Below are 23,762 nucleotides of genomic sequence, written 5' to 3'. Positions count from 1 at the left end.
CACCCCTACCCCCACACACACTCACCCACCCCCACCCACACACACACACTCACCCACCCCTACCCACACACCCACACTCACTCACCCCCTACCCACACACACACACTCACTCACCCCTACCCCCCACACCCACTCACCCACCCCTACCACCCACACCCACACTCACCCACCCCTACCACCCACACCCACACTCACCCACCCCTACCACCCACACACCCACACTCACCCACCCCTACCCACACACCCACACTCACCCATCCACCCTACCTACACACCCACACCCATCCATCCTACCCACACACCCACACCCATCCACCCTACCCACACACCTGCCACACCAACTCCAGTGTCGTCCGTCCGTGTGACATGAACAATTATGTCAATAGTAGAGGACAGGAGACACGTGTCCCACGGGACTAAGCCCTGGAGGTCCCTGGCAGAGTGCCCGTGTTATGCCTCCTTCTCGGGCGCCCTGGGCTATGGGTTGTGTATAACTGCTTTTCTGACAATGTTCTAATTAATCTATGAAGCACAGCCTAAGTTAATCAATGCTTGGGTTGTGAACTATGGAGGAAATGGGAGTTGGACATGGATCTTAATCAGACTCATGATAGCGTGACTGTTGGGCTGGGACCCAATGACCTGGTTAGGATTATGGGAAAGAATAGTCAGGAAAATAATTCCCTAGAAGATCCCCCTCTTCTGCCAGCTCTTATAGGAAAAGAGTGGAAAGAAAACGAAACTTTTGGGGATATGATGAATCAGATACAACAGAATGAACTATTTCTCAAAAACCCCGAGCCGCTAGATAAAGAAAGTTCAAGAGTCCATATTCCAGCAGGTGGAAAGGTTTCATATTTGAAGAGATACGTGGTGGAGAACTGAAGAAAGACTTAGAGAGCGTCTGCAGCATCCAAATTGGCCACGTGGGCCACGAGAACCAAAGAAGTAGAAAATAAAGTAAAAACTGCTAGGGTAAGATAAGGGACACAAGCCACAACCGCAAGAAGTCTGCACACATCCAGTCTGCACACGTCCAGTCTGCACACGTCCAGTCTGCACACGTCCAGTCTGCACACGTCCAGTCTGCACACGTCCAGTCTGCACACGTCCAGTCTGCACACGGCCAGTCTGCACACGGCCAGTCTGCACACGGCCAGTCTGCACACGGCCAGTCTGCACACGGCCAGTCTGCACACGGCCAGTCTGCACACGGCCAGTCTGCACACGGCCAGTCTGCACACGGCCAGTCTGCACACGGCCAGGGACCGTGCTAAGTTCAGAGACCAGGCTGTTCTTTGGGTCATAAAGTTCCTGGGGGTGAAGGGATGTGTCTAGCGCCGATTAATAATTGTGTGCTTGCTGTTTTTAAAAGATGATGCAATTGAATGATTGCCAAGCTCTTGTTGTTCCCTGTATGACTCGATAGTTTTCTTTTCTGTATATAAACTACTGATTTGCAGAAGTAAAATTGCAGCAGATTCAAACCACTTCTGAGTGTGTTGTCTGTCTGTCAGTCACTGAATCCTTGCCTTCCTGACTACCCAAGCCCTGGTTCTCCTACGGTTGTGGTACCCCCGATGGGCCAGTCCGTGGCACACACCCACACTCACCCACCCCCTACACACACACACACACACACACACACACACACACACACACACACACTCACCCACCCCCTACCCACACACCCAGTCATGCACTCATCCGTCCATCTTCCCAGGACCTGTCCACCCACAGTTTCAAGCGTCTGTCCTCTGTCCACCCTTGTAAGTGAGTTGGGACAGGGCCTGCCTCGCCCTCACGTCATCCATCTTGTGCCACCCTCCAGCCACAGGAGCAGCTGGTCAGGAATGACAGGTCTGCTCCCCCCAACCTGACCCCCCCAGCCCGACTCCCCCTCCACCCTCACTTGCTGTCCAGCAGGTCCATGATGGGCTGTAGCACGTTGTCTGCATCCTGGGCCACGCTGCTGCAGGCGCTGGCAGGCACGTTGCCCGTGCCCTTCACCTGGCTCAGAATGTCACCCATCTGTTTGACACACTCCTCGATGTGTGGCTGGAAGCTGGGGGACAGTGGAGAGACGCTCAACCAGGGCCCTGCGTCCCAGAGGGTGGGCCTGAGGATCTGTGGCCTGGGTTCCTGTCCCCATCACCGGGAGTTCCTTCACGGTCACCGGTGACATCTTCACTAAGGCCGGATTGGTAAGGGACGCACCTGAGCCACACAACCAGGCCATGGGAAAGCCAGATGTGAGCTCCCAATTCTCCTGACTGAGCCTTAACTCTGCCCCTGGTGTGAGCCGAGTTGCCCAAGGCTCAGGGTCCCCGCCCCGGAGATGCCCCCCACCTGGTGGCGAACACGTGGCTGAGCTCATCCAGGACGTTGTTGAGTTTCACCTGCAGCTCCTTCAGGGTACCGCTGGCCTCGGCGTCCAGCTGAGGGAGCAAGGTCCTTAACACATCCCTGCTTTCTCATGTCCCTGGGAAGGTGTCTGGGGGGCTGGGGAGGAAACTGAGGCACAGGCAGCCAGGTCTCCCCGGTAGGTTTGCCTGCACACCCAAGCCTGCTGTCCACGATCGCAGGGACTCGTGGTGATGGGGGAGCCCCGCCCTAGCTGGCCCATCACTCACCTCCTTCCCGCCCATCGCCTCAAACATCTTCTCCAGCTGCACCCGGAGCTGCTGCGTGTTGTTCATGAGGATGCAGGGCTGGGGGGAGCGAGAGTCAGGCTGGTGACTCCCCACCACTCCCGGGGAACCGGGAAACTGGGGTCCCCTAGGGGGGGAGGCAATAGCCCTGGACATGCGTGAGCTGGGGGGAGGTCCCCCGGGACACATGCCGGGCCAGCGGGTCCCACAGAAGAGTGGGAAGTCCTTGGGGTCCTCCTGCCTCTGCTGATACTGCTGACGCTACACCCCAAAGGCTCCGCTGGAAACAAACTCATGGGGAAGCATGTCCTCACCCTCACGTGCTCACACAGGACGCCCCCAGACTCACAGGCTCCAACACAGACATGTGTGACCCAATCCTCCACACAGCTACACAAAACAGCTGGGTACAGAGACACACAGCTGTCACCCCAGCACTCAGAAGGTGAAGACAGGGGAATTGGGGATTCAAGGCTAGCCTGGGGTACATGGGGAGCTCAAATCCAGCCTGGGCTCCACTGTGAGAGCTTGTCTTAAAACCCAACCAGGCGAATAACCAAGCACCAGCACCACAGCCACACTGTCAGACCCAGACACCAGACTGACCGTCAACACCGTCACACAATCGCACGAGTCCCCACAGATCCATGTCCCTCAGCAGAACTTGGTGCCCTAAACCTCATGTCATAGCTTGGGGTAGGAAGGGACCCCTGGACCCTGAGGGAAGCTGAGTGGGGTGAGGAGGGCTGGGGTCGGGAGGGGTGGGGTGGGGTGGGGCGGGCGCCCCCGGTCACCACTTTCTCTTTCTCCTTGGAGCAGTAGGAGGCAAAGTCCTTGGAGACGATGTCGGCATACTGCAGCAGCACATTGCTGATGGTCTGAGGGACACAGACACAGGTGAGGGCTGGGCTCTCGGGGACCCTGGTACCAGGTACCAGCAACATCCACTGTAGACACTCAGGTGACTTTGTGCTGTGTGGGGCGGACATCAGGCTGGACCGCTGTCCATCCGGATGACCACCAGGACACAGAAGAGAGTCCCTCCCCTGGGAGGATTGTTCACTCTAGGGTAACTCCCGGTTTTTTTGAGACAAGGTGGCCGAGGCAGGCCTCAAACTCTGATCTTCCTGCCTTGGTCTGAGTTACATACAAGGCCACCATCACCCAGGAGCCCTGCTCTGCTCTGAAGGAACCAACCGTGGTCCTAACTAACCTACTCCTGATCACCAGTGTGATCACTCCTGATCCCTCAGAACCCAGACGCCTGCCAGCCTTTAATTCCCAGCTAAACGACCATCCGGTCAAAGCCAAGCGGAGCCAGCTTGGTATACGTGAGCCCCGACATTGGAGAGCCACACGGCAACTCAGAACTCGGCCTGCAGCCCCAAGCCCATCATCCCAAACTGGAACACTCACCTCCCCAACTTTCTGATTTCCTTGGAGTTGATAATTGCTTTTTTTTTTTTTTCTCACACTTGCTATTTTTGTTTTGTTTTAACTTTTCTTTGTGTGGTGCTGGGAATTAGACCCCAGGCCTGGAACACACTGGGCAAGTTCTCCACCACTGAGCTACCCACCACACCAACAAAGATGTGGTGTGTGTGTGTGTGTTTTCTCTGTATAGCCCAGGCTGTCATGGAACTCACTCTGTAGAACAGGCTGGCCTTGATCTCAGAGATCCACCTGCCTCTGCCTCCCAAGTGCTGGGATTAAAGGGCCACCACTATCAAGCCCAGCTAGATTTTTTAAATTTAATTAATTTGTGTGTGTGTGTGTGTGTGTGTGAGAGAGAGAGAGAGAGAGAGAGAGAGAGAGAGAGAGAGAGAGAGAGAGAGAGAGAACATGTGATCATGTGTGCCTGTGTAGGACAGAGGACAGACTTGTAGACCTCAGTTCTCCCACCCTAGGGACGCAGGACAGAACTCGGGTCCCCAGGCTTGGTGACAGGCACCTTCACCCACTGAGACGTCTCACTATCCCTCCTCAATTTTTTGCTTTTCTAGAGTTATCAGTTCCTTTTTCTCATCTGCCTCATTTTACCTTTTTGGCTTTTCTTTTGTGGAGCTGGGAATGACTCCAGAACCTTGCACACACTGGATCTGGCCTCCCTGCTGGAGTGGCCCCGCCCCTCACTGGATCTGGCCTCCCTGCTGGAGTGGCCCCGCCCCTCAGCCTCCCTATAAACGCCAACCTCCCAACCTCCGGCACCTAACTTTAGACAGGGCTGCCTCCACCGCACTCCAGCTGGAGTCCACCCCGAGCCCCAGCCCTCCCTACCCATAACCCCCACACACACACACCCGTCCCGCACCTTGGCGAAGCGCCGCATGTAGTGGCCCACGATCTGGGGGTCGGGACACTCCAGCTTTTTGATGATCTCGAAGCTCTGGTTGAGCTGGGAGAAGACGTCCACCACGGAGCAGGAGAACAGGGCGTGCTCCGACGTCTGCTGGAACTGCAGGAACAGGACGCCACGACCGCCGCATCAGCTCTGGGGTGGCCCAGGCCACGGGAGGAGGGCAGCCTTGGGCTGGAGGACGACCCCACATCCCACAGCTGCACAGAGGAGGCCGCCCACGAGCAGGACGCGCACAGTGGACGCCGTCGGCCTCCGACCGCCACCCAGCGCCTCCTTACCCCATCCTTCTTGTCGCGCTCCAGTGCGCCATGCAGGAAATCCCGGGACACCTCTTCATTCTCATCCAACCACTGGATGACGAAGGGTTCGAACCACCTGTAGGGGGACAGATCAGCTGGGACACCCCTCAGGGACACTGTATGCCAGCCCCGCCCACTGGCTACTGGGTCTGCTTCTGAAGTGCTAACGGGGTGCAGGCTGTAATCCCAGCTCCGGGAAGTGGTGAACTGGGTTCTGTCCCCAGCTGCCACCCCTGTACTGGTTAAAGTTTCTTTAATACAGTTATTTAAATAGGGGACTGATGTAGCCCAGGCTACCCTTAAACTCACTCTGTACCTGAGGATGACTCTGAAGAGGGAGGAGGAGGAGGAGGAGGAGGAGGAGGAGGAGGAGGAGGTGGAGGAGGAGGAGGAGGAGGAGGAGGAGGAAGAGGAGGAGGAGGGCTGTCAACCTTTGCAGACTGAAAATATTTCAGTCATGGCTCGTTTAAACACAGTGGTTTCCTTCTTGCCCTGACCCCTGAACCACGTGGCCCAGCTGCTCCCCCAGTACCAATGGGGTGTCTGTTCTCAGTCTTGAGCCTCAGGGAGTTGGGGGCCGGCACTCATAGGCCCCGGAATCCTCTTAGGTCTTGGGGACCCCCTGGCCCGGGTGGGAACTCACGCGGGGTACTCGGGCACCCGGTCCTTGAAGGCGGGCAGCTCGGCCACGTACTCGTTGTACAGCCACTTGACCTTGAAGTGCAGGTTCATGTAGTCGGCGCTCTTGCACAGCCGGTGTTTGTCATGCTCTGCCAGGAGGACAGAGGCTCAGGCCTGGGGGCTCCAGAGCGCCAGCAACTGATGCCTGACCGGGGCTCAGAGACTCACCCTCCATGGCGTACTTCATGTCTTGAGCAAACAGGCTCCACATCACCTCAGCACTGATCTTTCCCACATTCAGCTCCTGGGGAAACCTGGGAAAGGACATGGAGATCTAGGGGAGGGCAGGGAGACCTGGGGGAGGACATGGAGACCTGGGAAAGGGCATGGAGACCTGGGAGAGGGCGGGGAGACCTGGGGGAGGGCGGGGGGACCTGGGGGAGGGCGTGGAGACCTGGGGGAGGGCGGGGGGACCTGGGGGAGGGCGGGGGACCTGGGACAGGGCGTGGAGGCCTGGGGGAGGGCGTGGAGACCTGGGGGAGGGCGGGGAGGCCTGTGAGAGGGCGGGGGGACCTGGGGGAGGGCGTGGAGATCTGGGACAGGGCGTGGAGGCCTGGGGGAGGGCGTGGAGACCTGGGGGAGGGCGGGGAGGCCTGGGAGAGGGCGGGGGGACCTGGGAGAGGGCGGGGGGACCTGGGGGAGGGCGGGGAGGCCTGGGGGAGGGCGGGGAGGCCTGGGAGAGGGCGTGGGAACCTGGGAAAGGGCGTGGAGACCTGGGGAAGGATGTGGGAACCTGGGGAAGGGCGTGGAGACCTGGGGAAGGATGTGGGAACCTGGGGAAGGGCGTGGAGACCTGGGGAAGGGCGTGGGGACCTGGGGAAGGGCGTGGGGACCTGGGAGAGGGCGGGGAGACCTGGGGAAGGGCGTGGGAACCTGGGGAAGGGCGTGGAGACCTGGGGAAGGGCGTGGGAACCTGGGGAAGGGCGTGGGAACCTGGGGAAGGGCGTGGGAACCTGGGGAAGGGCGTGGGGACCTGGGGGAGGGCGTGGGGACCTGGGGGAGGGCGTGGGGACCTGGGGGAGGGCGGGGGGACCTGGGGGAGGGCGGGGGGACCTGGGGGAGGGCGGGGGGACCTGGGGGAGGGCGGGGGGACCTGGGGAAGGGCGTGGAGACCTGGGGAAGGGCATAAAAACCTGGAGCTTGGACAGGGTGGGGACGCTTGGACCTTCCTGCTGCAGGTCAGAGGGTCTGAAGACCAGGCTCCTCCCTCAGTCCGCACCCACCAATGCAGCGCCTGCCTCCCTCTCACACTAATCAACTACTCATTGAGTCCGCCATCTACCTGCCCACCCACCCACCCACTCACCTCTCCGTCCACCCACTCACTTCTCCGTCCACTCACCTCTCCACCCACTCACCTCTCCACCCACTCACCTCTCCGTCCACTCACCTCTCCGTCCACTCACCTCTCCGTCCACCCACTCACCTCTCCGTCTACCCACTCACCTCTCCGTCTACCCACTCACCTCTCCATCTACCCACTCACCTCTCCGTCCACTCACTCACCTCTCCACCCACTCACCTCTCCGTCCACTCACCTCTCCACCCACTCACCTCTCCATCCACTCACCTCTCCACCCACTCACCTCTCCATCCACTCACTCACCTCTCCGTCCACTCACCTCTCCACTCACTCACCTCTCCGTCCACTCACCTCTCCGTCCACTCACCTCTCCACCCACCCACCTCTCCACCCACTCACCTCTCCGTCCACCCACTCACCTCTCCGTCCACTCACCTCTCTACCCACTCACCTCTCCGTCCACTCACCTCTCCGTCCACTCACCTCTCCGCCCACCCACCCACCTCTCCGTCCACTCACCTCTCCGTCCACTCACCTCTCCGTCCACCCACTCCCCACGCGCTCCACTGCTCACTTGTAAGAAGTAGATTCGATGGCTCCTTTGATAAATTTCTCACACAGAGGTCATGTGGGAACAAGCTGTGCCCACCTTCCCACACTGCTCGGCGCTCTACACTGCACACGGTGCCACTTGGTGGCCAAGGCCACCCTCAAACTCCAACTCAACTTCTCCTCTTGCCTGTCTCATGAGTAGCTGGACCACAGGCGTCCGCCCAGAGACTAGCTACAACATTCTATGGTAAAGCTCATCTCTAGGCCAGTGGGAGAGCTCCATGGGTAAAGGCGCTTGCCACCGAGCCTGAGACCTGGGTTCAGTCCCCAGCATCGCCACGGTGGAGAGAGAGACCACAAGTGACTGACTACGACACACACAGGACCCAGGCTGATTCCTGACACCCACATGACAGCCACAACCGTCCGTAACTCCTGCTCCAGGACATCCAACGCCCTCCTCTGGCCTCCACAGGTACCAGGCACAAACATGGTCCACAGACACACAAGCAGGCACAACACCCAAACACATATAAAGACAATATTTTAAAAATAAAGTAAAATTTAAGAAAAAATTTTTTGATTTTTCGAGACAGGGTTTCACTGTATAACAGCCCTGGCTGACCTGGAACTAGCTCTGTACACCAGGCTGGCCTCAAACTTACAAAGATCCGCCTGGCTCTGCCTCCCGAGTGCTGGGATTAAAGGCATCACCACCACTGGCTGCCCAAAATAAAATTTCATAATTTTTTTTACTTTTTTTTTTGATGCATTGGTGTTTTGTCTCCATGCATGTCTGTGTGAGAGTGTCAGTTCTTGGAGTTACAGACAGTTGTGAGCTGCCATGTGGGTGCTGGGAACTGAACCCAGGTCCTCTGGAAGAGCTCTTAACCACTGAGCCATCTCTCCAGCACCCCCAAAATAAAATTTTAATTAGAAAACTGTTGAAGTTCACACCTCAGTTGTGGACACACATACAATCAAGCTGGTGTAATCAGACTCTAAATTCCACAGGTGGGCCTGCAGCTCAGGCCTGTGCTCCCGGCTCCTCAGGACACCCAGGCAGGGAGAGCGCAAGTTAGTGGCCAACCTGGGCTACAGAGTGAGTGTGAGGTCAGCCTTATGGAGACCTTACCCCAAAATAAAATGTAAAAAGGAAGTCAGCCGACAGGGCCTCTCTCACACACACACATTCGGAGCTATCAGAATGGGCTGGGCTGGCGCTCACTGGTTCAGGCACGGCGTGTAGGAATTCTTGTCCTCCTCGATGATGGACACGATGAGTGTGATCAGCTTGGACCAGAAGTCCAGGTTCTTGATGCTGGGGCCCTGCTCCTCGGGGGGGACCTCCCCCTTCTTGGCCTGAAAGGGCCAGAGGAGACATTGGTCAGAGGCTGGTGTGGGCGGAGTGAGGGAGCCATGGCAGAGCCCTGCCTCATGCTTCAAAGAAAACAGTCAACAAGTGTTGGCAAGCTGGCACTTGCTGGATGCAGAGGCTGTGGTCCTCACCCTCCGCTAGACTCTGACGCCAACCTGGGCTACACGTGATGAGACCGTCATTGCAAACAAACCCACACACAAACTAAAATCAAAGCAGAGCTAAAGGAGATTCAAGCCAGTATTTCCTTTTCTTTTCTGAGACAGAGACTCAAGATGTAGCCCAGGCTAGCCTGGAACTGTCCATCTCATGTCTCAGTGTCCTGAGGGCCAGGCCTATGAAGGTAGTAGCGTCACACCTGACTGTCAACATTTTCGTTTATTTTTGTATGTGTCAGGGTGGCCATGTGTGCTACAGCATGCGAAGTCAGAGGACACCGTGTGGGGTGGGTTGTCTTCTTCCACCGTGTGGGTCCCAGGGACAGACCACAGGACTGGTGGCCAGTCCTGTGCCCGCTGGGCCCTCTCTCCAGTGACAGCGGTGGATGCCAGCCATGGTGTAGGTGCTGGGACTCGAGCTCGGTCCTCTGGAAGATCAGTGAGTGCTCCTAACCACTGATCCACCTGACTCACTGGACCTTGTGCAAATGGAGACTCCCACGAGTCCTGAAGCTTTAAACTCATCAAGCGCATCCTTGAGGGCCTGCTGTGAACGTGATGCTCGGCCCCCCACTGGCGGCACCAAATGCCCTTTTTCGTTACTCAGACCACTCCACAGTCCCGAGACCTGGCTTCTAACCCCAAGTCCCAGAAGAAAATCCTGAGGGTCCCTGGATGCCCTGCAGGGGCCGCCCCGGGGCCTCACCGGGTCCGTCTGGTACTCGCGTCCATACAGTTCATGGCAGTTATTGAAGATGTACTCGTAGGTGGAGTTGAGGCAGGCCTTCACACAGTCCTTCACCACCTGGCTGGCGCGGGGCGGGCTCTGCAGCTCCTGAACCTGAAGGCAGAGACAGGCCCTGGTGAGGACGGCCGGACAGTGACATCCTGAACTGCGTCTGGGTTGCTATGTGCTGACTGCCTGGTGATTTCCCCACAGGGTATTCGTTGTGATTGATTTGTCTCGCTCTGTAGCCCAGGCTGGCCTCCCCCACCCAGAGATGCCCTGCCTCTGCTTCCCGAGTGCTGGGAGTAAAGGTGTGTGCCACTACACCTAGATAATTTTCCCCGTGTGTGTGTGCATGTGTGTGTGTGTGTGTGTGTATGTGTGTGTATGTGCATGTGTGTGTGTATATGTGTGTGTGTGTGTATATGTGTGTGCATGTGTATGTGTGTATATGTGTGTGCATGTGCATGTGTGTGTATATGTATGTATTTGTGTATATGTGTGTGTGTGCATGTGTATGTGTGTGTATATGTATGTATTTGTGCATGTGTGTGTATATGTGTGCATATGTGTGTGTGTGGTGTGTGCATGTGCATGTGTATGTGTGTCTGTGTGTGCATATGTGTGTGTCTGTGTGTGTATGTGTGTGCATGTGTATGTGTGTGTGTCTGTGTGTGTGCGCACATGGAGCTCAGAGGACAGCCTGTGAGAGTCAGCTCTTGCCCTCCACCGTGTGCAGGGATTGAACTCACGTCCTTGGGTTTGGTGGCGAGCACTTTACCCATCACCATGTTGCTAGCCCCACCATGTTTAAGGGCGCCCTGCCGCAGTGGCTAGGGTTCTCCACGCGGCCGTGTGAGGACGGCGGGCACGCCTGCGGGACACCCACCTTCATTCGGAAGAAGGTGATGCTGGTGAGGAGGTCCACCGTGGACTTGAGGTCCTGCAGACGCTCGGGGCTGCTGGCCGGGAAGTTGTTCTGTTGGCCCAGGTGTGTGATGAGAGACAGGACGGTGGGGCTCGGTGACCGCCCCGCACCGGACATGACCGCCCCGCACCGGACACAGTGACCGCCCCGCACCGGGACTCGGTGACTGCCCCGCACTGGGGTAGGGTGACCGCCCCACACTGGACACGGTGACCGCCCCGCACCGGACACGGTGACCGCCCCGCACCCGGACAGGGGCCGTCCACGTGAGGACGCAGGAGCTGTGCAGGCTGCCCTGGGTCCCCAGGCCCCTCTCCTCTGGGTGCCCCCCTCACAGGGACACCAGCTCCAGCGATGCAGACTTGGGCACAGGAGCGTCTCACCCGGTACATGGACAGGTCGATCCTCAGGGAGTTGTGTAGCTGGTCCAGAAGTTTCACGAAGCGCTCTTTCTAAGTGGAAGATGGGAGAGGGTGGAGGCGGGGCTAGGGGTCAGGTGACCTCACTGAACATCGACTGCATGGCTGAGTGCTCCCTAACCACTATGCTTCACCATCCAGCCGCACCCCGTTTCCTTTTTGAAAAGATTGATTTAATTTTGTATATAGTGCTCTGCATGTGTGCCTGCCCAGCAGAAGAGGGACTCAGATCCCGTTACAGAGGCTGTGAGCCACCACGGGGGTGCTGGGAATTGAACTCAGGACCTCCGGAAGAGCAGCCAGTGCTCCTAACCTCTGAGCCACCTCTCCAGCCCCTCTTTCTAGCTTTTTGGCTCAGAGTCCCTATATCCCAGGCCGGCTTGGACTTGGAGATCCTCCTGCCTCAGCCTCCTGAGAGCTGGGATGACAAACATATGTCACCGTGCCTGGTTTACATGATGCCAGGGATGAGACCCAGGGCGTCATTCCTTCTGGGCCGGCACTGCACCCACTGAGTCACAAGCACTGCACCCACTGAGTCACAAGCACTGCACCCACTGAGTCACAAGCACTGCACCCACTGAGTCACAAGCACTGCACCCACTCTTAACCTCGATTTCATTCTTACAGACAAGCAAATCGAGGCTCTGAGGCAGAGGGACACAGGATTGCTCATCACAGGAAGCGCGTCCAGCCCCGGCCCCTGAGACTGACCCCGAAGTTGGAGGCGGCGAAGCGGTCAGAGGCAGACACGTTGGTGGAGGCGGTGGTGTGGGCGTAGTAGGCGTTGATGTTGGCCAGCAGCGTGCTCATGACAGCAGGGACCCCGGGGCACATGTACTTGGAGGAGAGGCAGGCAAAGTGGCTGGTGGGTGGGAGCAGGAGGTACTGGGTCTGGGGACCAAGACTGCGGGGTCCCCACAACTCCAAGACACCATCTGGGAGTCGGGCCCTCTTCCCACAGCGTCCCTTCGCCCTGGCTCTGTCCTCGAGAGTCCATGTAACTATATCTGTGTCCTTTCTTCCATATTTTTGGATTTATTTTTTGAGACAGGGTATCACAGAGCCCAGGCTGGCTTCAAACTCAGTATGTAGCCAAGGATGACCCTGAGTTCCTGATCCCTCTCTCTCAGCAACAGAAACCACCTCCTGGCCCATCTCCATCGGTTTGTCTAGGGTACCACATCTCTACCTCCCACTGGCTCCCTGCCCACACCTTCCAATAGTGGCATCTTGATAACCGCCAGATGTGAGTCCCCCCTCGCCCAGGCCTGCCAGGGTCACCCCAGGCACCGCCCACCCACTGCGCCCTCACGTCATGGCTTGGTAGATGGACTCCACGCCATAGCGCATGGCAAACTCGTCCACGATCTCCTGGGCTGTTTCGTCATAGTAAACCTTCCAGGCGTCATCGCCTTTGGCATCAGGGATCTTCACCACACCGTTGTTCTGCACATCTGTCACGAAGTGGAACAGGTTCTGCACCAGAGACAGGGCGGCGGGATGAGGAGGGGCCGAGGACACGCGCACCTCACCCACCCTTCCAGTCACTTGTCTGCGTCACCCATCCTCCTCCTCATCACCCAGGTTTCACATTTGCACCCACCCACCACCCACCCACCATCCACCCTTCCATCCATCCATCCATCATCCATCCATCTAACCATCCACCCACCCATTCATCATCCACCCACCCATCCACCCACCATCCACCCTTCCATCCACCCATCCATCATCCATCCACCCATCCACCCATCCATCCACCCACCCATCCACCCATCCACCCACCCACCCATCATCTGACTATCCCACGAATCTTATCCATTCCCTGTATTTCCATCTGTCCATCCATCCACCTACCAATCTGTCTCCCCATCCACCATCCCCTACTTTTCCAGGTACCCAGCTACTCCCAAATCTACCCAACCACTTGCCTTATTTCTAAAGATCATTCAGCTCCACCTTGTCTATCCATCCAAATCTACCCACGCCCTCGGCCACGCCCCAGGCGCTCCGAATCCACTGATCCATTCTCTGCTCCATTTATTAAGCAGCCCCCCCCCGGGGGGGACAGGGTGCTCTCCAGAAGCCCAGGCAGGAGCAGGGGAGCTCAGAACTGGGGCCTTCTAGGGGCACAGCCATGAGAGCTGGCCAGGAGGCCCGGTGGGGATCCCTGGATGGGCCTTGATGCATACATAGGAGTTTCTCAGGCAGAGGGAAGCACGTGAGGAACCACCTCTGAGGGGCATAACTGCACAGTGTCTTAGAGGAGAGGGCGGTGATAAAGGAGCCAGATATATGTTTCTTGGCACGGGGGTGGGGGTGGGGGTACCTCACGCAGACAGGTGTGGGGGGCTCACCTCACACAGACAGGTGTCGGGGGGCTCACCTCACGCAGACAGGTGTCGGGGGGCTCACCTCACGCAGACAGGTGTGGGGGCTCACCTCACACAGACAGGTGTAGGGGGGGGCTCACCTCACACAGACAGGTGTGGGGGCTCACCTCACGCAGACAGATGTGGGGGGCTCACCTCACACAGACAGGTGTGGGGGGCTCACCTCACGCAGACAGGTGTGGGGGGCTCACCTCACGCAGACAGGTGTGGGGGGGCCTCACGCAGACAGGTGTGGGGGGCTCACCTCACGCAGACAGGTGTGGGGGGGCTCACGCAGACAGGTGTGGGGGGCTCACCTCACGCAGACAGGTGGGGGGGCTCACCTCACGCAGACAGGTGTGGGGGGCCTCACCTCACGCAGACAGGTGTGGGGGGCTCACCTCATGCAGACAGGTGTAGGGGGGCTCACCTCATGCAGACAGGTGTGGGGGGCTCACCTCATGCAGACAGGTGGGGGGGGCTCACCTCACACAGACAGGTGTAGGGGGGCTCACCTCACGCAGACAGGTGTGGGGGGGCTCACCTCACGCAGACAGGTGTGGGGGGGCTCACTTCACGCAGACAGGTGTGTGTGGGGCTCACCTCACACAGACAGGTGTAGGGGGGCTCACCTCACGCAGACAGGTGTAGGGGGGCTCACCTCACGCAGACAGGTGTGGGGGGGCTCACCTCACACAGACAGGTGTAGGGGGGCCTCACCTCACACACACAGGTATGGGGGGGTCACCTCACACAGACAGGTGTGGGGGGGCTCACCTCATGCAGACAGGTGTACTGGACATGGTACGGCGCCACCTTCTCCTCGCCTTTGATCTCCACACTGATGTGAAGCCGAATGGCCCCTGACACGGCGGACTTGTCTGTCCTCTTGTCTGTGGGTTGTGGGGGTGATGTTAGAAGCTCTGCATCCTCCCTGACCCCCTGGGGTTCCTCTTGTGCTACATCTCCTCCAGCTCCAGCCTCCCCGAGCCCTGCCTCACTCACCCAGATTGTACCACACGTCCATCTCGCCACTGAGCGTCCGCACCTCGATGATGGTCTGCCCCAGGAAGTCGTCAGACTCCCTCTTAAATCTCTGCTTCACGCGAGACTTGATATCGTCATCTTCGTCCCAGACGCGCACTTTGATGCGGTCGGAGGAGTTGTGGCACTCACTGCATGGGGTTGGATGGAAGGGCAGGCGTCAGGCAGCTGAGCCGTCTGCTGTCAGAGGCCTGTGACCTGGCCCAGAAGTGAGCGCCACTCACAAGTGGAAGTTCTCTTCCCACACCGGGTTCAGGTTCCCATAGATAGTCTTTGTCCTTTTCTTGGTCTTCCCAACCTGGACGGTGACGTAGGGATCACTGGATCCCGTCTTGTCCTTGGCCTGCAAGCCCTGGGCACAGACCACTGAAAGACACGCACCACACAAAAGTGCTTTCAAGAGGGGGACTTGCCAAAAGCCCACTAGCACATGCTCCAGGAGACCTGTGGCATGGCCAGACACAGACAGCCCAGCGAGTCCTGCTAGAGAGCTGCAACAGGACCACACCGTGTATCCACCACCCACCCACCCATCCCTCTCTCCAGTCATCATCCACACACCCACACATTCAATTCTGTAGCTGCCCAACCTTCTATCCACCTACCCACCCATCCTACCACCTATCCATCCAAGCCTCCAGCCACTTATCCACCCATCCACCCACCCATCAACCCATCCATCCACCCATCCACCCATCCATCCATCCACCCATCCATCCATCCACCCATCCATCCATCCACCCATCCACCCATCCATCCCTCCACCCACCCATCCATCCATCCACCCATCCACCCATCCATCCATCCATCCATCCATCCACCCATCCATCCATCCATGCATTCATGCACCCATCCATCCCTCCACCCACCCATCCATCCATCCATCCCTCCACCCACCCATCCATCCACCCATCCATCCATCCATCCATCCACCCATCCACCCATCCATCCATCCATGCATTCACGCACCCATCCATCCATCCATCCCTCCACCCACACACCCATCCACCCATCCATCCATCCCTCCACCCACCCACCTACATTCAATTCTGTAGCTGCCCAACCTTCTATCCACCTACCCACCCATCCTACCACCCATCCATCCAAGCCTCCAGCCACTTATCCACCCATCCACCCACCCATCAACCCATCCATCCACCCACCCATCCACCCACCCACCCATCCACCCATCCATCCACCCACCCATCCACCCACCCACCCATCCATCCATCCATCCACCCACCCACCCATCCACCCACCCACCCATCCATCCATCCATCCATCCACCCACCCATCCACCCACCCACCCACCCACCCATCCACCCACCCACCCATCCACCCACCCACCCACCCACCCATCCATCCATCCATCCACCCACCCACCCATCCACCCACCCATCCATCCATCCATCCACCCACCCATCCACCCACCCACCCACCCACCCACCCATCCATCCACCCACCCATCCACCCACCCACCCATCCATCCATCCATCCATCCACCCACCCATCCACCCACCCACCCATCCATCCATCCATCCATCCACCCACCCATCCACCCACCCACCCATCCATCCATCCACCCACCCATCCATCCATCCATCCACCCACCCACCCATCCACCCACCCACCCATCCATCCATCCACCCACCCACCTATCCATCCACCCACCCACCCATCCATCCACCCATTCATGCACCGTAGGTCGGACCACTCTCGCAGGCACATTGGAAGAAGCTTCCCTGAGGTTCTCAAGCTGGAGCCCTCCCTCGGTATCCTGCTTCCATGTACCCCTCGGGTCCCTCTCCAGGGGCTGTCTGCGCTTGCGCACCCGTGATGCTGATTTTGGCGGACCATTTGGACGTGCCGTCCAGCACGCTTTGCTTGACAGCCTTCATCTGCTGTGTGTGGGCGCTCTTGGTGACGGCGAAGATCTCCTGGATCAGCTCGAAGATCTCGGGCTTGTTGCGCTCGCGGATCTTCATGCGGTCCTTCAGCACCATGATGATGTTCTGCGTGCGGTCTTCGGCGCCATGCTTGGAGCTCTTCTCCGCCGCCCCTGCCAACGCAGATGCCCCTGGCCTTGGTGTCCGGCTGTTCGCCTCCAACCCTCCATCCCAGGCGGGGCTCCACAGGCCCTCCTTCTGGCTAAGCCCCGCCCTCTGAGGCTACTCTGGCTTGGCCACACCCACGAAGTGCCCTCACTTGAGTCTATCGCCAACCCAGAGCCCAGCCCCTGGAGCCTCTGCCACCCGGAGTCTCCGCCCACCTCTGGGCCTCACCCAAGACGTCACCCTAGCGTCACACTCTACACTCCCTGCCCACTGAATCCTGGGCCCTGGTCTCACGGTGGGCCACGTCTACATGGAGTCGCTGCCCACTTACAACAACCCTAGTGTCTGAGGCCAACTGAGGACGCGCCCCTCTAGATGCACCCTCTAGACGCACCCTTCTAGACACACCCTCTAGACGCGCCCTCTAGATGCAACCTCTAGACGCACCCTCTACACGCGCCCTTCTAGACACACCCTCTAGACGCGCCCCTCTAGACGCGCCCTCTAGACGCGCCCTCTAGATGCAACCTCTAGACACACCCTCTAGACGCACCCCTCTAGATGCACCCTCTAGATGCACCCTCTAGATGCAACCTCTAGATGCACCCTCTACACGCGCCCCTCTAGATGCACCCTCTAGATGCACCCCTCTAGACGCGCCCTCTAGACGCGCCCTCTAGACGCACCCTCTAGACGCACCCCTCTAGACGCGCCCTCTAGACGCGCCCTCTAGACGCACCCTCTAGACGCGCCCTCTAGACGCACCCTCTAGACGCACCCTCTAGACGCACCCTCTAGACGCACCCCCATAGACGCACCCTCTAGATGCGCCCTCTACACGCGCCCCTCTAGACGCACCCTCTAGACGCACCCCTCTAGACGCGCCCCTCTAGACGCGCCCTCTAGACGCGCCCTCTAGATGCAACCTCTAGACACACCCTCTAGACGCACCCCTCTAGATGCACCCTCTAGATGCACCCTCTACACGCGCCCCTCTAGACGCACCCTCTAGACGCACCCCTCTAGATGCACCCCTCTAGACGCGCCCTCTAGACGCACCCTCTAGATGCACCCCTCTAGACGCGCCCTCTAGATGCGCCCTCTAGACGCACCCTCTAGACGCACCCCCATAGACGCACCCTCTAGATGCGCCCTCTACACGCGCCCCTCTAGACGCGCCCTCTAGACGCGCCCTCTAGACGCGCCCTCTAGACGCGCCCTCTAGACGCACCCCTCTAGATGCACCCTCTAGATGCACCCTCTAGATGCACCCCTCTAGATGCGCCCTCTAGACGCGCCCTCTAGATGCACCCCTCTAGACGCGCCCTCTACACGCGCCCTGCAGGAGGCCACGCTCCCTCCCAGCCCGCCCGCTCTGCTGTCGCCATCACCTGAGCACGTTCACGCACAGCCCTGCTGTCAGGTGGGCGTCCTTCCTCTCAAAGGCCTGCCTGTTAGATTGTGCACATTTGCTGACACCCCTCCGTCCCCTCCCCTCTAAGGCAGACTTTAGAGGCTGTAGGGCAGACATGCCTTTCTCACCCGAAAGCCCCTGAGCGCACCCTCTACGGCCTCTTCCCCTGTCCCAGCGCGTAGCTGGGTTCTCCACCTTCCTAACGCTGAGACTCCTAAATACAGTTCCTACGCTGTGGTGACCCCCAACCATAAAGTCATTCTGTTGCCACTTCATAACTGTAATTCTGCTAATGTTTTGTGTCCTAATGTAAATACCTGATATGCGACCCCCGTAACCCACAGGTTGAGAATAAACCCGCATCGCCCCGCGGAGCTCCTCCCTTAGCCTAAATCCCGCCCCCCAAACCGCGCCCACGGCCCTGCCTCTGGCTCGTTAGACCAACCGCATCCCTGTTTCCTCGCCTGCAGGATCCTAAGCTACGTGACATTGCCACGCCCTCGATCCACCCAGCACAGCCTCTCACCCTCAGCTCACCCTGCAGGCCCGGCCCCGCCCACCCGCCTCGGCCCCGCCCCTGCCGGCCCCGCCCCTCACGCTGCAGGCCTGGCCCCGCCCACCCGCCTCACCCCGCCCCTGCCGGCCCCGCCCCTCACCCTGCAGGCCCGCCCCGCCCACCCGCCTCAGCCCCGCCCCCCGCCGGCCCCGCCCCTCACGCTGCAGGCAGTCCGCGTTGAGCAGGTCCTGGCACTTCTCATGGCACTTGACGCCGCACTCGGTGCAGCGCATGCCCTGCCGCGCGATGCCCCACAGCAGCCCCTCGCATTCGTAGCAGTAGGTGGGCGTGGTGGCCGTCCACACCTCGAAGTTGTGCGGCGTGGTGCAGGAGATGGGGTAGATTAAGGCTTGCAGGGTCTTCTTGTAAACATGGTTTTTCTGGGGGAAACGAGGGTCGCGTGGGGCTGGGCGCCCCGGACACCCCCGCCCCGCGCCCTGCTCCTCTGTCGCCTCGGGGTCACTCCCAGAGGCCCCCACTCACCAGCTCCTCATTGTTCAACGTGCTGGAGGCCAAGGCCGAGGTGATGCCCGCCTTCCGCGACTGGACCAGCGACTGTGGTGGGAAGGTCACCAGTGAGTGCGTGAGTGAGGCCGCGGGGGGTGGGTGTCAGAAGGAATCCTGGGAGGTGAACTCCCCACACCCCAAATGCTGGACTTGGGAGACACCGGCCGAGCACTGAGCAAAACTCTCAGCTGGGTCGTGCATCAGGGCAGCTCGGAGCCTGAGATACCTGCTCTGCCGCCCGTGAGCCTTGGGACCCACACCGGGGAGGACGGTTGAAAGGTCCCCGGGGGCCGGGAGGGGGGGATGTCTGGGGAGAGACCCCAGCTCACGATCACTCACCATAGCCTGAGGTCCGGGATGCATGGGGGTGGAAATCAGGCTACATTAGTCCCGAGGACTGCCTGGGCAGTCCCCGGCCTCAGGGCCACTGTGGGCAGTTGTACCGGTCACACACTGCTCACGGCGGCCCCACTCAGGGTGGGAGCACGGAGCTGCTCACCAGGTCGCTCACGAGGGGAATGGGCTTCCGCTTCCGGATGTCTGGCATACTGTCAATGATGATGAGGCCGCCACCTGGGCTACAAGACACACGGGGCACTGAGCACCCAGGCCTGTGCTCCCAGCCTGACCCTTGACCTCCCTGTGGGCCAAAGTTCAACTGTCTGGCAAATGACAAGCTGAAGCACTAGTCACCAAACCTAGGGGCGTGGTTATTTGGACTTGCGGTTCTCGTATGGGTAGGCTGGCATAGACTGGCACCCTTACACAAAGAGACAATGATCAAACAGCCAGTAAGTAACTCAAGAGGCTGAGGCGAAGGACCGCTTGAGCCTGGAGGTCAAGCCCGGCCTAGGCAGCATAGCCAGGCCCCATCCAAATAATAATAATTAGCCAGGTACAGTGTCGCACACCTTTAATCCCAGCACTCGGGAGGCTGAGACAGGGGGATCTCTGTGAGTTTGAGGCCAGCCTGGTCTACAGAGTGAGATCCAGGACAGGCAGAGCTACACAGAGAAACCCTGTCTTGCAAAAACCAAAGCCAAACAAAAATCTCCCCCGTAACCAGGATGCTCTCTCTCTACTCACCCGCCTTTGAACCATAGGGACTTGGACATCTCTCCTTCCCCTCGGGCCTGCAGGACAGACAGACAGACACAGTGGTCAGTGTGGTCATCCCTCTACTCCCAGGGCAACCTGTACACCCCTCTGTCTGCCACGTGGGTGAGAATTCAGGAAAGCCAGTCCCACATCCCCACCCCCACCCCCACCCAGGCTTTCTGGGCCTGAGCCTGTAAAGCAAGCTGCAAGACGCAGCATCTGTCAATCAAACATCGTCTGCCGGTCTGACCATGTGACATCACTCTCCCATACAGCCTCACTGGACTTTTATTTTATTTTATTCTTTGACCAGGTCTGACTAGGTAGCCCCAGTTGGCCTTGAACTGCAATCCTCCTGCCTCAGACTCTCAAGTGCTGGGATGACAGTCTGCTGCCATCCAGCTAAACATCGCTAACCTTTTTAAAAATTTTATTACGATTATTTTCATGTGTATAAATGTTTGTATGTCTGGTGTCCACAGAGGCCAGAAGAGGGTGTCTGGTCCCTTGGAGCTGGAGCTGCACAGACAGATGTGAGCCCCTCCCTACGTGGTGCCGGCAATCACACCAGGTCCTCTGGAAGAGCAGCCAGTGCTCCTAACTGCTGAGCCATCTCTCCAGCCCTACTTTTTACATTCTCTTCTTAAACGGAGAAGGAACCCGGTTTGGAATGCCTACACGGTGACATCCTGCTTCCTGCCACTCCAGCCCCGGTTTGGATGGTCACGCCCGATATCAACACGGCTCTGTCCATAGCCCAGGACGGACAAGACTCTCACCCCATCTCCTCACCTCTTCCTGCAGTTGGGTCAAGACTCAACCTCAGCCAGGCAGCCGCACTCAGCACGCCTCCAGGGACAGACTGCCGAACGCCAATTCTAACCCTGACCTCTGACCTTTCACTGCGGCCCTGACCTCTGTCTCTACCTGTGAAATTGACCCCTGTGGCTTCTCCCGTCTCAAGCCTCCAATTCTGTTCACTACAGATTTGGAAAGTCCAAGCTTCTAAGGGGGAGACTGGGCTGGGGACAGCGGGCCAGAGAGTTTGGAACCCGAGGGTCACAACGGGGCCAGGAGAGTCCAGGCAGTGACCTTCCCATGAGTCTGCCGTGGAGCTGAGTGTGGGTGGGTGGTGGGCATGATATCATTGAGCCTGGCTGTGCTGGGATGTGGATGGGGACAGGTCTTGGTGACCGGCGTGGCCAGGCGGTGGCATTCACTGTCCTTACCTCCTGCAGCTGCATCCGCACCTTGTTGAAAGCTCGCAGCCAGTTAGATTTGGCCCTGGACATGGCATCCTGCCCTTCCTGGCCCTCCTCGTCCTCTCGAGACCTGAAACTAAGCCAGGGGAGGCAGGCAGAGGTTCAGAACGGCTCTGTGGACCCCGGCCTCCTATCCAACCTCTGACGACCCAGTGGGTAGCCCTCCGGGGCCCACAGAGCTCTCTGCATCTCTGCCTGGTGAGGGCCCCGCACCGCAGACCTCCAGGTACCTCTCTTCAGCCTTGGGGGGCTCGGCTTCCTGTGCATGCTCTGCTGCTGCCCTCTCTTCAGGTGTGGCAGGCTTGGGGATGCCCTTGGCCACGTCAGGGGCTTCTGTGGGCACAGCTGGGACCTTGTCATCCTTCTGAGGTGCAGCTGGTGGGAAGCTGATGCGCTTGAACTCTTTGGGTTCAGCTACACTGGTGTCCTCCTCCTGGGCATAGCTAGCCAGGTCATCGGGCACCTCCTCCTCCTCCTCCAAGTCCTCCTCCTCCAGCTCCTCCTCCTCCTCTAGCTCCTCCTCCTCCTCCTCCAGCTCCTCCTCCTCTTCCGGCAGCTCCTCATCTTCCAGATCCTCCTCCTCCTGGTCCCAGCGGGGTGAGTCCTTGTGGTAGCTCACAGAGCTGTGGCAGGAATGGTAGGAGTCGCGGTCCCTTTCGTCATCCAGCTCCGAGCCCTGCAGGCTGTGGTCATCGGGGTCGAAGTCCTCGCTCAGCTGTGAACTGCCCTGGCTCAGCTCCCCGGAGGACGCGTAGTGGCTGCTGCCTGTGGGGCTGTGGAGAAGCGGTCAGACCTTGGCCACGCCACCAGCCCTGCACACACAGCAGGCAGCCGGGTGCGCCCTCCTGCTCAAGGCAGGCGGCCCACACCAGGCCTGTGATCAACATCAAGACAGGGCCTGTGACTGCTGCTGGAACGTGGGCCGCGCATCCGCTCATCACGGACTGAACACCTACTGTGAGCTCATTCTTTTCTGCTCCAGGAACACCGGCCCCCTGTGACCCCCACACAGGGTATATTAAGCACCTAGTGTGTGCTTGTTCTTGCGGAAGACACCAGGAACACAGGCCGCGTCACCCAAACACCTGCTTGGTGTTTATTGGACACCTATTGTGTGCACGCTGCTGTCCCGGGCACCAAGAAACACTGGCTTGGCCAGGACGTACAGCCCCTTCCTCCCCTGACAAAGACTCAGTCATTTTGACTCAGCCTCAGTACCCACTCCCTTCTCTGCAGCCCTGGACACTCTGGCCATGTCCAGTCTTCCATTATAAGCTCCTAATGTTTACCCTGGACCACCCCGGACATAACCTGTCCCTGCCTGTGGCCAGCCACTGAACCTTCTAGAGTTCATTCAGTCATTTAACAGGTTTCTGTTGTTCCTCATCTTAAACACTGCTGGCCTCTTCCCCAGCTCTCCCGGGAGCGGTACTGTAGCAGGGAACCCCTTAAGCCCTTGGTGTCAGTGGGGTGTGTATAGCTACATTTCACTGTGAGAGCTGATAGGACTCGATGTCAACCAGGGGCGATGCACACGCTCCCCCTAGTGGTGAGGTCCCAAACTGCACTTCAGGGGGAGCGGGCAGCGAGGGGCGCGCCCTCAGGTGGAGTCCCCCACCTGAGGCTGCTCCCTCTGCTTGCACCAAAGGTGGGACCGGGTGGCACCACACCTCTTTCCCACTGCCTCTCATAGCCTGTGTCTAAATCCACCCCAGCGCATTCCTGGCCCTTCACCTCCCTCAGTCACCCAGGGTCTTCCCGCTTGAGCCGCCCCAAAGCCTGGCAGCCCCCAGCCTCGCTGCTCTCTGCTGGGATCCCTGTCCCCTGGTGGAAGCCTTACTTGGCCTTTGAGGGAGAGACTCCAGCTCCGTCCTCCAGAAGGCCCTCCCCAGCGTCCCTGACCCCGCTGAGCGCTGACCCCACAGCAGGGCGGGGTCCACTCACGCCTTGCTCAGCTGCACCCACCAGCACTGACCACACCAGACCACGTGACCTGG

At 59.0% G+C, this 23,762-nt stretch overlaps 1 protein-coding gene across 6 annotated transcripts in view; it reads right to left on the bottom strand.

Moving 5' to 3' along the window:
• Unc13a (unc-13 homolog A) overlaps positions 1-23,762 on the bottom strand; it is a 54,115-nt gene that overhangs the window by 16,046 nt on the left and 14,307 nt on the right. For 5 of the 6 annotated variants that reach the window (XM_076553147.1, XM_076553148.1, XM_076553150.1 and 2 more), the window contains exons 10-33: positions 21,996-22,538; positions 21,733-21,841; positions 20,492-20,538; positions 19,905-19,983; positions 19,382-19,453; positions 19,059-19,278; positions 16,706-16,933; positions 15,099-15,240; positions 14,836-15,005; positions 14,608-14,723; positions 12,771-12,934; positions 12,170-12,320; positions 11,420-11,488; positions 10,998-11,087; positions 10,088-10,222; positions 9,074-9,207; positions 6,159-6,244; positions 5,953-6,079; positions 5,289-5,385; positions 4,963-5,106; positions 3,446-3,529; positions 2,634-2,711; positions 2,350-2,438; positions 1,913-2,065 (exon numbers count right to left, since the gene is read on the bottom strand). In XM_076553147.1, coding sequence (XP_076409262.1) covers positions 1,913-2,065; positions 2,350-2,438; positions 2,634-2,711; positions 3,446-3,529; positions 4,963-5,106; positions 5,289-5,385; positions 5,953-6,079; positions 6,159-6,244; positions 9,074-9,207; positions 10,088-10,222; positions 10,998-11,087; positions 11,420-11,488; positions 12,170-12,320; positions 12,771-12,934; positions 14,608-14,723; positions 14,836-15,005; positions 15,099-15,240; positions 16,706-16,933; positions 19,059-19,278; positions 19,382-19,453; positions 19,905-19,983; positions 20,492-20,538; positions 21,733-21,841; positions 21,996-22,538 — 3,327 coding nt within the window. The remainder of the gene's footprint in view (positions 1-1,912; positions 2,066-2,349; positions 2,439-2,633; positions 2,712-3,445; positions 3,530-4,962; positions 5,107-5,288; positions 5,386-5,952; positions 6,080-6,158; positions 6,245-9,073; positions 9,208-10,087; positions 10,223-10,997; positions 11,088-11,419; positions 11,489-12,169; positions 12,321-12,770; positions 12,935-14,607; positions 14,724-14,835; positions 15,006-15,098; positions 15,241-16,705; positions 16,934-19,058; positions 19,279-19,381; positions 19,454-19,904; positions 19,984-20,491; positions 20,539-21,732; positions 21,842-21,995; positions 22,539-23,762) is intronic. The other variant, XM_076553149.1, reaches the window with a different exon arrangement.

Source organism: Peromyscus maniculatus, chromosome 17 (assembly GCF_049852395.1).
Source record: "Peromyscus maniculatus bairdii isolate BWxNUB_F1_BW_parent chromosome 17, HU_Pman_BW_mat_3.1, whole genome shotgun sequence".
NCBI lineage: Eukaryota > Metazoa > Chordata > Mammalia > Rodentia > Cricetidae > Peromyscus > Peromyscus maniculatus.
The sequence above is the reverse complement of the archived record's forward strand: the minus strand, read 5'-3'. Positions and strand labels throughout refer to the sequence as shown.